General features: G+C 43.3%; 1 protein-coding gene across 1 annotated transcript; it reads left to right on the plus strand.

Annotated features, from left to right (window-relative positions):
• Positions 1-1,939: 1,939 nt before the first annotated feature.
• On the plus strand, positions 1,940-6,068 carry pim3 (Pim-3 proto-oncogene, serine/threonine kinase). Its single transcript, XM_077500429.1, has 6 exons — positions 1,940-2,717; positions 2,871-2,980; positions 3,063-3,113; positions 3,202-3,565; positions 4,056-4,232; positions 4,473-6,068. The coding sequence occupies exons 1-6, from the start codon at positions 2,630-2,632 to the stop codon at positions 4,676-4,678; spliced, it is 996 nt and encodes a 331-aa protein (XP_077356555.1). The 5' UTR covers positions 1,940-2,629; the 3' UTR covers positions 4,679-6,068.
• Positions 6,069-14,834: the final 8,766 nt, after the last annotated feature.

Below are 14,834 nucleotides of genomic sequence, written 5' to 3' on the forward strand. Positions count from 1 at the left end.
GCTAAGTAAGCAAAATGGTGCATCCAGGGCACTTTCACAGAGTCGGAAATTTCAGTTTTCTTCGCTAACGTTTTAAGGGAGAAATAATCGGCCATTTGGCCCAATTGGCCGATTGTTTTGGCAGATGTTTCAAGGCCAATAATCGGTTGATTATATCGGCGGCCGATTAATCGGTCGGGCCCTACTGTCTATGAAATGCATTATTAAGTATGTGTAGATAATTTTAGAGGCTGCCAGCTAGAAAAGCCATGTTGGGGGCTTGTAAGGTCAAGTGTCGGCCTATTATGATCATTATCATACTATTATGATGATTGTGTTTTGAGAAACGTCAACAAGGACAAACATACAATTGAGTTTCCAATCATGTGATTGTCCATGTGGAAGAGCAGTTTTGATATGAATGACATGTCATCCATCACGTGTACCATTACAGGCACTCGACTTCACCTCAGTCCACCCGTGTCCCCATTTTCACACTGTGGGATATCCTGCCTGCTGGGGTATTATGTTGCATCTTCAAGACTGTTAATAGTTCTGGAGTGTGACTTCATGAGAAGCGCGGCCTAAAAACTTCAACTGAATTGACTTGTATCCTTTTGGACCATGAGGGGAAAACCACTGAAAAGTGAGACATTTTGGCTAGAAATTCCAGTTGTAATCCACAAGGTCATGTACTTTGTCTGAGTCCTTGAAGTCCAATTTGAGCTTGTAAAACATTTTTGGAGCCTGCCTTTGTGAGTCATCGAAGGAATGCATGCATTTTAGTACCTGGCCGGACAAATACAGCTGTGATCTCTTGCTTTGATGGTTAACCGCGGAATGTAGAGTATACATTTAAAATGACATTTTGACCTCATCCTCCAATGTTGTGATGTTCATACAGAACATTGATCAAAGTGCTGTACAATAAACGCATGGGATGTCAAATAATGTCAACAGTGCATAAGACGCAGTCTAAACCAATAAAAACACTGGATACCCCAGCAATGTTTTATTAAACGCAACACTGGCAGGAGGTTGAAAGAAGGGATTTATAGACAAATGCATAACTTGCCTCGGTATGAAACTAAGCATTCTGCTGATCAATATACTGACTCAAATATAGAGCATCAAAGCAGGTTACAGCCTCGACAGCGTTTTCTTGTTTGCAGTGTACGTTGACATAACTTTGCGCTGGCACCGTCTCTGGCCCGATAAAGTTCCATGGAACTTTTCAAACGCTTCTTGTTTGTGTAGCGGTCAAAAATACACACATACACGCACAGGTTATCAGAGGATGGGAGAGATAAACAGTGGAAAGTTCACAGCAAGCCAAGGTCGTGTTGCCATGTTGTGTGACAGTAAACGCGGAAAGTTTGAACTCGGGAATTGGACAGCCAACTTCGATCTGAGCGTGTTTTCATCTTGCTGACCTATTTTGTTCCCAAACTGTCAACAGTGTCAATCATGAGTCATGCATTCTATTGCACACTTGAACGTTCAACTGCAGGCTTTTGATACTAGTTTTAGATGTGGCAAATATTCATGGGATTGAATTAAAACATTTGCATGCATCAAAGGTGGTAACTATCATGACTAGTTTGTGTTGATACTGTACATTACATTTGGGATACACATTACACACGAATTCCTGAACAAAGAATAGTGGCGACATATTCATGAGTAATTTGCTATGGGTTGTCTCAGTTGACAAAATGAGCTTTTCTTTTCCAACCAGACTGTCTGTCTCTTGCTGCAGAGCTGCAAAAGAGAGGAGGAGGGGGGGGGGGTTCAAGTAAAGGGGAGGGCATTCCAAAATTGCCGCCACGTGCACTCAAATGTCTGCTTTATTACAACAACTTTTACCTGATTGGCCAATGTCCCAACGAGCGTATTTATATACGACATCTGATTGGTTGTCGCCTCAGAGTCTATAGTGAACCTAGTGCAAATCTCCCAGACAAGAGATTCTTGCGCGTCTCGTACTATGAGAAAGTAGTACCGTGATGCAAATAGATTTCTAGACAATACTTTCGACGAAAATTGTGTTTAAATAACCACTTCTGGTTTGCACGTGTATACGGACACGTATTTTGTGAAAGATGTTGTTTTATCAGCGCGATTTGAACGAAAGGGTCGCCCTGTATTGGCGGCGGAGGAATACTTAACGTCCCACTGCGCGTCAAAATATTGGCTGTGGGAGACCGTGTCGAAGCTCAGACAGCGGCAACTTTTCAAGATATCAACACATCGCGGAGGACGTTTAAGCTTCTCTACTCGCGTGCGATTCCACAACATTTGGGAGATTACCTTTGCTTTTGATTTGTTTTTTTGTTTCCCTCGGAACATACTTTTGTTTTTGGTGGAGGTTCCTCGAGTTTCGAGACAACCCTCCCCCTCCAACCCGCTTTCATGTCGGTTTTCGGGCACCGATATGCGGCTTTAAGGTCGTGACACGAATTGAACGGGCGCGGTGCTGCCGAGTTGGCGCACTGCTGGACTGGATATATCCAAGACGGTCCACACCACCATTTAGACGGCGCCCGAACCCCTTCATCTCTCGTTAGTAGTATTCGAAACCTCAGCTGGCTGCCTTGAGTCATTACCACCACCGGCGTTTCTTTTCTTTTTTTCACCTTCGTTTTCTACTATGTTGCTGTCAAAGTTCGGTTCATTTTCGCACATTTGCAACCCTTCGAGCATGGACCACCTCCCAGTGAAAATACAGCTTCAGCCGGGTAGGTAACCTTTAATGTCTTGTTGGGCAAAGCCGATGTAAAAATAGTAAGGGAGGGGAGTTTAAAGAGGTTAACGGCTAACTGCTGGCCGGCTGCTGTGGAACTACTCGGGGGGAGAGCTAATTTTCGCCCCCATTTTGTTACCCAAAACAGTCAAAGTGGAGAAGGAACCGTTCGAGAAGGTGTACCAGGTGGGCTCCGTGCTGGGGAGCGGTGGCTTCGGCACCGTGTACGCCGGCAGCAGGCTCTCTGACGGGGCAGCGGTGAGTGTCGGACGGCGTGGAGAAATGGCTCGTTTGTTTAGCTTTTTTTGCGAATTGTTGCTAAATGTCTTTTTCACTCTAGGTGGCTATAAAACACGTGGCGAAGGAAAGGGTGACCGAGTGGGGCACAATTGTAAGTGTTTGTTTGCACGTAATGGCGGGGTGGGCTGCGTGTAACCCCCCGCACTCATCATGGATTCCCTCCTCATTTTTGGTCTCAGAATGGAAGCATGGTCCCGCTGGAAATCCTCCTCCTCAAGAAGGTCAGCTCGTCTTTTCGCGGAGTGATCAAATTGCTGGACTATTACGAGCGCGCCGACGGCTGGCTCCTGGTTATGGAGAGGCCGGAGCTCGTCAAGGACCTGTTCGACTTCATCACCGAGAAGGGCGCCCTGGACGAGGACGCGGCGCGGGCTTTCTTCCGCCAAGTCCTGGAGGCGGTGCGACACTGCTACAGTTGCGGGGTTGTGCACCGGGACATCAAGGACGAGAACCTGCTGGTGGATCTCCGCACCGGGGAGCTCAAGCTTATCGACTTCGGCTCCGGGGCGATCCTCAAGGACACCGTATACACAGACTTTGACGGTAAGCTGCTGTGTTGTTTTGGGGATTTGGGGCCGCTTGCCCTTGATGCACTCGGTGCTATTTTCAGTCGCGGAGGCGTTGGCGCATTTTTTTTATTCATTTATTTTGGGCGGAGGGCTTTCCTCGCGTCATTAATGTATTTCAAATGTAATGGTGAGCGTTTGTGACGAATGCATGACTCATGATTCACGTGGATCCAAACTGTACGGGAATCGAACTGCGTGAGTCATCGTCTTGTCGAGTGCCACGTAACATGTTTGTTGTGAAACCCGAGACACCGCCGCGTCACATGATGGGATCATGTTTCCTCCTCTGTTGTGGTGAAGGGGGTGGGGGTGGGGGGGGTTAGCCAGTTTGTTGTGGTTGTACAGGGAGGTGTTTTTATTTTATTTTTTGTTTCTCCCTGCATGACCCCAAAACACCCACCATGTTATGCCTTTTGTGCACCCCCCCATACTCAACTGTTGTGCCCTCCCTTGGTGTTTTTTAGGTACACGAGTGTACAGTCCACCGGAGTGGATCCGATTCCACAGGTACCACGGACGCTCGGCCACGGTGTGGTCGCTCGGTGTGCTGCTTTACGACATGGTGTGTGGAGATATCCCCTTCGAGCAGGACGAGGAGATCCTCCGGGGGAGAGTGTACTTCAGGAGGAGGGTGTCAGCCGGTGAGCGCACACAAAGGCTGAGTCTGTCGCCCCCTAGTTGCATCATGTAGTACTAACGGGGATCTGGAATGAACCGGTGTGAAAAGAATCATTTACAGCAGTGTTTTATTGAGCCAAGGCACTTACTTGCCTTACATAACAGCCTGGCATTATTTGGAGTTATTGAATGCTTTTTACAGCATTTAAGTGAAAGTGAATCCTCTGAGTTTGTCATCCTAATGTCGTCTCTTGATTCCACAGAGTGCCAGCAGCTGATCAAATGGTGCCTGGCCCTGCGGCCCTCTGACCGGCCCACACTGGAGCAGATCTGCGACCACCCCTGGATGAGGGCGACGGCCGAGGCGCCCAAGTCAAATCCCGAGGAGCCGGCCGCCGGTGACATCCGCTTGCGCACTATCGCCACAGATTCATCGTCGAGCACAACCTCAAGCAAGGGGAGCCTTTGAGGAGCAGTCCCAAGGACTCTAAAAGACTGACTGCTGGGCACGAGAAGATAAGGCGAGGCTGCAAGGAGTTAATGAACTTGAGTATGGCCGCCTGTAGCCCAGCTGGCTAGTCAATGGCCACAAACATTTTTCAGCAACAGTTGTTGCCCCCACAGTTCAGTTGATTTGGGTTTGTTCAGTTAATACAAGTTGTTTCCTAAAGGGGAACATTTTGCTGTTTGGTGGTCTTACCAGCACTGTTTATTCCTCCAATAAAGAATTTGTTTTTGTTAGTAGCTGGTACATTCATCTGGCAAGGCCTTCCTATTAAGATGTGGCTGCTCTCATAGAGCTTTGGAGAATTTTTTTTTTTTTTTTTTTTTTTAATTCCATGTTTTAAAATATTTTCATTTTGGAGTGCCTTGTTTTGGAACGCTGCTTTTTCTGGGGGCTTTTCATCTCATTTTTTTCCCTTTTTTTTGGCATTCGACCTCAGTGATGGAGACATCCGTCACCGACAAGCCAAGTAGCCCCCAGCTGAGAGGCTGCGAGAGAGGAGAGATTGGAATACTTGAAACACACACACACACACGACTGTGTATCACTCTTGGAAGCTGCTCACTCACTCTATAGCCTGAACAGGTGTTTTGGAAACTGGATCCTGTCTTTTCTGAATGTCTACAACATGTCAACACACACATCCACCTCGACCCCGCTCTGCCTTTTTCTCTCTTTCTCCCGCCCGCTGTATTCAGCCATGCCTGTTGCGAGGTGTGTTGCCTCTTTTTGCCTCCCGCCATCTCACTGCTTGACACTTCATGGCCCCCACCCCTGACCCCTCTGAGGGGCTCCTTTGGGGTGTGAAATGCACAATCAATGCAATATTCATCAACTTTTTTTTTTTTTTGGGGCAAATATTGTACAGTGTGATTCCTCCTTTTCAGTGTGTATATTTTTTCCCCTCCCCATTTGCATTTAATTTATTTGTAAAGGAAACATGTCAACATTCCACATTTTGTGGTTATTTATTTTATTTATTGTCTATGCTTAAACTCCCCCACTTTAAAACTTGGCCTTTAGTTTGCATTCCTAATTTATTTTTACATATCGAGTTTTTTTTGGTAGATGTGGAGGATGCACTGACACTTGTCGATGTTAAGCAGAATTAAACGAGTTTACTTAAATTTGAAATTATTTGAATGTTATTTAACTACTTTGGAGATTGAATCCTTCTGATTTCTGTTATTTCAAGTTGAAGTTTGAGTTGTTTGCAAAGCAAAACAGTTGTGGTTTTCATACAGCCTTCGGGGCTCACTGTTGCCACTCGGGGCTCCAAAGGATGGATATTGCTTTTCTTTTTTTTTTTTTTTATACTAAATTTTCAATTAAAGTCCCACTTTTATGTACATAAGTAACTGGTGTCGTGCCTATTTATTTTACAAAGTACAATGATTTTTTTTTAATTTTTTTTTACATGTGACACACAGGCCAGCATGATTGTGTGGAGACATCACAGCAGTTGTGAACTGCATGACAATGTGGTCCAGAAAGCACACTGCTAATAAGAGACACGTGGTTGGAAGAAAACAGTCATTTCTGTGTGTTGAACTCGACCCTGCTCTGGTTACAGACTCATCCTGACCAGAACGAGATATTCTGAACTACTGATATTCATAATGAGGAGTCTTCCGTTAATTCATTAACTCAACTCTGCCCAAGCACTTTGAAAGCACCGACCCCACTAATCCTCCCATTGTCTTCACGTCTCACTGGCTTTTTGGCATGTAAATGAGCGCCATCTTGTCTTCATTGAAAACCCTTGCAGATGAGGCCTCATCCACTCTCACTGCGAAATCCTCATTAAGTGGAGATGGGCGGGCCTCCAACACTTAGTGAACGTTGTCTATTAACTCATTCACTCCCGGCCATTTTCACTGAAGCAACCCCTTTACTGGATTTTGACTGCTTTTGCAAGGCCCACAGAGTATTGTATTCTATTGCTATAAAACATGGAATCTACCAAAAGAAAAACTAGCATCTCTTCTTTCATCAGGAAAAAAAAAAGAGTTATATTTCTGTTTCCGTTTTGCAGCAATTAGCATTAGAATATAGCTAAGTTTCATCCCAAATCTGTTTAAAACAGTGGGGAAAAGTTTTTTGATCTCTTATACTCTTCTGCCACCTGCTGGCTGTTTTTGTAATAACTACCATTGATTCAAGCATTTTCTTCAGTTCCGAGGCTGCATCAAAGCCTTCTGTATGATCTAGCATAAAAAACATAAAAAAAAAAAAAAAGTATAAATACGTCTTTGGGAGCAAATGAGTTAACATCTAGAGGAACACAATCATTGAAACATGAGCAGCCTATTGTTTCCTGGTGGAGGCTCATCCGGGTGACATCATATGGGCCAAATCCATTGATGTTGTATGAAAAGTATGCTGATTAGCACAAGCATGCAAAGCAGTTCGGACAAGTTGAAGAGACTCTCGTAGGTGTGGAGTCGCCAGACACAAGAGGAAGGTGCCAGATGGACTCCAGGGGGCCCCGAAGGCCCCCGGTGGGCGCAGATGGGCCGGTGGGTGTCAGTCAACCCACGCAAGGCGGCACAGGCTGCGACGCCAGCACCGAGAACAGGAAAAGATGAGACGAGAGATCGCACCAGCGTTGCCAGTGATACTACACTTCACACTAGCTTCTTTGTTTCTCTCTCTCTATGTGTCTGTGTGTTCATGCGTCTGACCCCACTTTAAGGACACGCAGCAATTACAATGCATGAGCTTGCATTGGCCCATGCTATATTGTGTGTCTATCATGGAGTCGCAGATATAAAACCAGCAGGAATTAAGGCAAAAAAATAGAGAAACTCATTGATTTCTTACATTTCAGAGTGATGCCAAAATTACATTTATACTGACTCTTGTGCCTCGTACTTGAAGAATCTCCGGAATTATTATTGCATTTTCATTCTCTATTGACATTGGGGTAAAAAGCGATGAAGCGTAACCATGGTAACCCAAGAGGAGAGAATAACCATTGCAATAAAAAAATAAAATAAAAATAAAAAAATCACCTCTATTTTCAGTCGGTTGGTATTGCACTCTAGTGGGGCAATAAAAATCATCTCACTTATTTTCTTTAACACTTTACTTTTTAACCCCAATAAAATATAATTTTAGGGATACAACATATTCAAACACAAAAAGTTGTATGTAATAGCATGCCAGTTCTCAAGTTGGCGCTATCACTTTGAGGAGAAAAGGAAGCGTAACCTCGGCAATTTCCTGTCCTCCCAGAAAAAAAATGTGTCTAAACTAAAACCCTTTTGTTATGTGAGGTATGAATGAAGATTGGGGTGAGTAATGTGTTTCTGTCGGACAATGTTAGGAGGGAAACATGAAGTAAATATATATATATATATATATATATATATATATATATATATATATATATATATATATATATATATATATATATATATATATTGTAGGAGAAGCGTTCGTAAAAATAAAAATAAAAAAAACATAATAATGCTAGCGTTACTGACAATGCTACCACATAACTGTGTGTGCCGCCATCTTAATCTTACGTTCATTTTTTGTGTGCTTTCTTTGTGTTTTTGGCCTTGTCGGCATTCAGTTTGGCACATTGTAGCACTTCTGCCAGAAAGTGGAAGGAGTAGAAACTGCAGTTCAAATCTCAGCTCCGTTCCAATGACCAAGCTTCAAAGCTCAAGGCGTGACTCAGCAAAAAATATCCCTCGTCAACAACATGCGCAAGACTTGTGTCATATTAAAAACAAACAAAACAATAAAAAAAAAAAAACAGAAGCGGAACATTGCGATCCTGTCACAGTGTGAGCGAGGCATGCGCTCACAGTTTCGCCGCAAAAGTCTTTGAATTGGAAGAAATGTGAGAATGTTTCGCACCCTCGAGCGCATCAATGCATCAATTGTGTTGGCAACTTGGCTCTTCCGCAGCAAGTTTCACCATGACACTCCAGTCCAAACGACACACTGGGACAAATGGAATTCATGGTTTAAAATTATTGTTGTACCTGTACCTACCCTGGACCCTTCCCACTCACCTCCTGTGTTGTTTATCTGTCTCTGTATCCACGGTGACGGCCAAAGTCGTCACGGCGATTATGTTACAACAAGGACATCCAGTTCCCAGACATGGGATTCTCAATAATAATAAATAGGAAGGCGGTAGTGAAAGCCAAAGCGAGAACATACAGTAAGTGCATCATGTATAAAAGAGTGGATATGGCGGATATGACATTTGGAATTTTCACATGGATTTTCACTCAAGCGTGAGTGCTGGCCGAGCAAAAGCGAGCGCTGCGCTTTTATTGGAACAAGTCGAGTGCATGGCAAGGCGGTGTAACCTGCAGCGCAGAAAACTCAGATACGAGCCCAACACAACTAGGTCACACGCGGCATCATAACACACACGCACACACACAAAAGTGAAAATATGATTGTGTGTGAGGAGGTCGCTGCTCTCGGCCTACTTTTGTGCCGCCATCCTGCAGCCTTTGTGTGGCACGTAATCAAGATGCTCAACTCATTACGGCAGCACTGCAGTCGTCTTGCACAATGCGTTGACACAAGACCCCAGCCTCTTCAGGGACAATAATCGTCCATTTTCAATCACATTTCCTAACAATATGACATGGTTATGCCGAGGGATGTTCGATACCACTTTTTTTCAGACCGATACCGATACTCTGACCCTCAGTACTCACCGATACCGATACTAACTGCCGATACCAGTAGTACATTTTGACAAATAAAAAAAATCACTAAAAGATATTTTTAAACAAATACATTTCCTTTAATTTTGACAAAAAAAAAAACGGCAATATCGTGATATCGCGATATTAAAACTGCCACAATATATCATCGTCGTCATGTCACGATCTTAAAAGCAGCACGTCTGTTGAAAAAGTCAGGTTGATTTCCATTTGTGTAGTTCCAGCACCCTCTGGTGGCTAGTTTTTTAGTGTAGTTTAATTTTCACAAGGCATGTTTTGGCCCTTCTATGTTTCAAATCCAGATGAAGGGGAACATAAAAAGCTTGTGAAGCGAGTCAATGTGTGGAGGAACTCAATGTGCGCTTGCATGAGCAAGTAAGTGCCTCAATATGAAGTGTTATTAAAGATTATAAGTTGTTTATAAGCATAGTTATAATGTACAAAAGCACAAAATTGTCTTTTTTTTTTTAGTATGAGCTATTTATTTTTTGACAATATTGTGTGTGACCTTTTGTATCGCATTCCTCCCCACAATATCGTGATAATTATCGTATCGTGAGCTTCATATCATAATATCGTATTGTGATGTTTGGATATCGTTACATCCCTAATATTTACTGTAGCAATCAATAGGGAGCTATTTACTTAAGTTTTTATTTAACTTTTGAAGACATGCTAGAACCGCCCCTGGAAGATTCCTGAAGCTTTATCAGTTGTCAATTGTTCTTTAACTCTTTGACTGCCAAAAACGGTTAATAACGATTTGAAAAATCACGATGTATGCCGCCATAAACGTGAAATGTCGTCAACTCCGTTTTTTTTTTTTTTTTAAATTCAATGAGAAGTGCAACGTCTAATTGCAGCATTGCTTGGTCAATGGGTTGTGGAATCAAAAACAGCTACTAACTATGGCCAGCAGATGGCAGCATTGTATCTCTTTTCAATGGGCTAAAGGTATATGGAATTCCAATGAAACTATTTCACTCTTTAAAATAAAAGAAATGAAAGGGGACAGAAAGAAGTAAAACTTGACGAATCTGATGAAATAGAAAGTTTTCAAGGATGACGTGAATGATCGAAGCCTTTTGTCACATTAAATCTAATTCACAGAGCGTCACTAAACTAAAAATATTACTGTCAAAGTCACTGTTGTGGAGAAAATGTATCGTCACAAAAAGCTTGTTTTCTCATTTTTTTGTATTTTCGCTTATGTCGCTCAAACGGCCTATTTTCAAATGGTGATTACTAAAGAACGGAATAATGTAGAAACATGTGCCTGTATGCGTGCGTGTGCTTGTGTAATTTACAATCCTTTTCCTTTTGAATGATGTTAGTCCTTTCCGGCAAAGCGTGAAAATAGAGCATGCGAGAGGTCAGCGGATCAATAAAATGTGCTTGAAGGCTTCCTTGCGGTTGTAATTCTTTTTCCCTGCTTGGCAAAGCACAAGCAAATGGCAGTGATCCAAACGTGGGTGGCTGGCAGGGCACTCAGGTGGATGGCAAAGGTCCCCAAAGGACTTTGTTACTCAACAAGCCATGATGATGCTGCTGCTGCTGCCAGGGACACGTTTTTTTTTTTTTTTTCTTTTGTTTTATAAGGAAGGAGGAGGAAGCCATTAGCTCAGTCGCTTCAAAGAATGCACTCAGTGAGCAGCGAAGATTACTTCCGCTCCAGCAACTTTGAGCTCAGCGGCACGGCAACACAGGCAGCGGCCCCCTCTGATTAGCACAGCACGCTCGCTATATTCGCTCGCCGTCACATATGGTGTTATGGTTTGGGTTTTTGTTGCTTTTGTTGCCGTTTTGAGTTTGTCATGTTTGTTTGTGCTTTCCGGTTTGTCTCCCCTGATCTCGTTCTTGTTAACCTTGTCCACCTGCGTGTGTTTTCCCTTCCCAGTGTATCTACCAATCAGCTTCCACTGCCACTTGTGTCTTGCCCAGCTGTGTCTAGTCATTGTCAATTAGTCTGTGTGTATTTAGTCACCTGTTTCCGTTCAATTCTTGTTGGTTCATTGTTGCTGTCGTTGTCTTTTTTTTTTCCCTGTCATGCTGCTGGTTTTTGTCCTCGTTCTTCCCATGTCTCCGATTCCTCCCTTTTGTGTTTACCATTAGTAATTTTATTCCCTGCTTTGTTTTGCACTTTGTATCTGATGTTGCACTTTGTTTTGAGTTAAATTAAAACTTATTTAAGAGCACCCCTGCCACGCCTCGTTTGCCTCCCTGCACGTGTGTCCACCATCTCCACCACATCGAACTTGACATATGGATGAGATTGCTTTACAAGTGCATAAGACCCTTGATTGTATTCCATTTTGTGTCTCAACAGATGATCTTCGTTAACATTGCCACAGAGGCTTCAAAGAAGCGTACGACGATCAATTGACTGTTATCATGTGTCACATCCGGGTCAGGACTTTTCCACTGCGCGTAAACAATTGTCAATTTGTGTTGGCAAATATGCGACTGTGGGCTCGTCATGATTGTGACCTTTAAAACGATACGATTAGGTTGACTTCCATCGTTAATGAATTCGTACAGAAGCTAATTCTGTCTGACTGCGTCGGCGAGTGACATCATCTCTGGTCAACAGGAGCTGGTGGTTGCTTTGCAAAGAGCCAGCTGTCACTGAACATACGGATGACATCACGGAGAGGCTAGTTTTCTTTTTTTACACACCATGTGGACACAAGTCTTGGGACAACTACAAAAAAGTAAAATTGTGGATTTGGTCCTTCTGTTCTCATTGTAGTTCAGCCCCAGACGTGCTTGACGGGTTTAGCGTCAAGGTCCTTCACACCACACGCATCCAAACACGCCTTTACAAGCATTTCACAACCTTTATTGAGATATATTGGCAATACATTAGAAAACAAAAAGTGAAAATATGGTAATCTTGTCCCAATCATTGTACTGTCATGACTGGGTCATGCCAGGGTTATGTTTGGGTCATGCAAGGGCATGACAGGGTTATGTTTGGGTCATGGTACTGTCATGACTGGGTCATGCCAGGGTTATGTTTGGGTCATGCAAGGGCATGACAGGGTTATGTTTGGGTCATGGTACTGTCATGACTGGGTCATGCCAGGGTTATGTTTGGGTCATGCAAGGGCATGACAGGGTTATGTTTGGGTCATGGTACTGTCATGACTGGGTCATGCCAGGGTTATGTTTGGGTCATGCAAGGGCATGACAGGGTTTGGGTTATGGTACTGTCATGACTGGGTCATGCCAGGGTTATGTTTGGGTCATGCAAGGGCATGACAGGGTTATGTTTGGGTCACGGTACTGTCATGACTGGGTCATGCCAGGGTTATGTTTGGGTCATGCAAGGGCATGACAGGGTTATGTTTGGGTCACGGTACTGTCATGACTGGGTCATGCCAGGGTTATGTTTGAGTCATGCAAGGGCATGACAGGGTTATGTTTGGGTCATGGTACTGTCATGACTGGGTCATGCCAGGGTTATGTTTGGGTCATGCAAGGGCATGACAGTAGGCGGGGTACACCCTGAACTGGTCGCCAGCCAATCGCAGCTTTCATTATTATTTTACCGGTAAAATACAGGGTGTTCCAAAAGTCGTGGGCACATTTTGACATTGAATATCTCGGACACTACTAAGGATATAAAAACGCATCTGGTAAATTCAGAAAGCTTGTCATCTCAATTTTTACATGGAATGTTCAAAGATGTTCAATGTGAGTAGTTAAGGAGATATGGGGACTTCACATGCCAAAGACTTTTGGAACACCCTGTATTTTGGGATTCTTTAGACCAAAACAAAGATGGACACACTTTACAATACACATTGTGACATTGTGATGGAAAAAATAAAAAATAAATACTCGAGCAGCAATATACTGTACAATGAAAGCGCAAGAAAAAGAAGCATTTGATGTGACCAGACGCTTCATTTATGGCACTGGTGCCTCAAAAAGTTAAATACAACTCAGCTATGCTAAATGTTCCGCAGATGACGTAGGAGTTCCCAGGTCGCCATGACGATGACAAAGCAGCCATTCTCTATTTTGTGAAAGTCCAAAAGTTACATTTACGTATGGGCTTTTAGTAGACACAAGCAGCTTTTTGGAGTTCTTTTGGTGTGTTAGCAAGTACTTGAGTTGCAGTCCAAAGGAAAAAAGTGAATCAAAGTGGTCTGTCTGTCAGTTAGTGACATTTATTGCATCGCTGAAGCTTATTTTAGAACAAAGTGAATCCATTTTGGGAGCAAACAAAGTGTCGCTCGAATGCCTCGGGGAGGGAGAATCGTCCTCCGTTTCACGACAGTCGTCTCGTGTTTGATGTTGTTTTAGCTGCAGGCGTCATGTGACGTCGTGTTTAGCTTGCCTCACTCACTCCCGTGTGTGTTTTTGTCCAGCTCTTGTTGCCTATGCTGGCTAAAAATAGATTTGTAGTGATCCGCTCAGTGGCTGTTTAATTATTCAAGTGCTGGAAAAGGCTGAACTGCTCCGGCTGCCATGTTTGCCCTCTCCGGACTCTTCATTTTGTTTCCAGGACGTCAAGTGGAAGCGGCGAGTGCATGCGTGTCACTTTGTCATTCACTTGCCACTGCGTGATACCTTCTAAGACCACCCCCATCCCACCACCCCAGTCAAGCTCTGTAGCTGCATGCTGAATAACATCCCACGTCACTAGAGTAAGAGGCGTCACATGTTCTTTCCATATTTGCCTCCCTCACTAGCGCCTGCTGTGACAAAGCATTTATTGGGTCGAGTTTACGATGTTGTGTACAAGTACGCCATGCTACTTGGGAACAGGACATTTTGGAAATAAATGAATAAAAAATGTTGACTTGTCCTATTTGAGGGTCCAAAAAACACATCAACCCAGCAGGTGAAATCTGCAATCATTATATGTTGAGGTCATATTAATGTAGGTCACCATTGACAACACAATATGAAAAGTCTTGATAAGAAATGTGGGACACATGCAAATTGACTTTCATATGTAACCACATTTTTCATGGGAATTTAATATGAGTTCCACAGTAAAGCATTAACATGCAGACGGATTTAATCATGGCATATATGCTTTTTGAAAAGAAAACTGAAAGGAAAATCATGATGTAAATCACATTGCACCTCACTTTTATAGACCCGAGGTGTCAAACTCATATTAGCTCAGGGCCGCATAGAGGAAAATATATTACTAAGTGGGCCGAATCGGTAAAATAATGGTAGATAATTAAAAAAAAAATTGCCGTCAATTATACGCAGATTTTTGTGATTTGTAGGTCAGCCCTAAATTACGGAGCTCAACTGTAATCAATTGTTTAAAAAAAATAAATAACACGAATGCAAATGAAACGCGGCAACACTTTGTCTGTATGAGTCCCGGATGTGTTAAATCGACCTGTTTTGCATATATATAGTTCCCAGAATGCATTGTGTGGCACAGTTAA

This window comes from Festucalex cinctus, chromosome 16, assembly GCF_051991245.1.
Source record: "Festucalex cinctus isolate MCC-2025b chromosome 16, RoL_Fcin_1.0, whole genome shotgun sequence".
Lineage (NCBI taxonomy): Eukaryota > Metazoa > Chordata > Actinopteri > Syngnathiformes > Syngnathidae > Festucalex > Festucalex cinctus.

What these genes read in the sequence shown, in the direction of transcription:
- pim3 (XM_077500429.1), top strand. Translation starts at nt 2,630, where the DNA reads ATGTTGCTGTCAAAGTTCGGTTCATTTTCGCACATTTGCAACCCTTCG. An exon ending in GAAAATACAGCTTCAGCCGG is followed by an intron (nt 2,718 to 2,870) that starts GTAGGTAACCTT and finishes TACCCAAAACAG; the next exon opens with TCAAAGTGGAGAAGGAACCG. An exon ending in CGTATACACAGACTTTGACG is followed by an intron (nt 3,566 to 4,055) that starts GTAAGCTGCTGT and finishes GGTGTTTTTTAG; the next exon opens with GTACACGAGTGTACAGTCCA.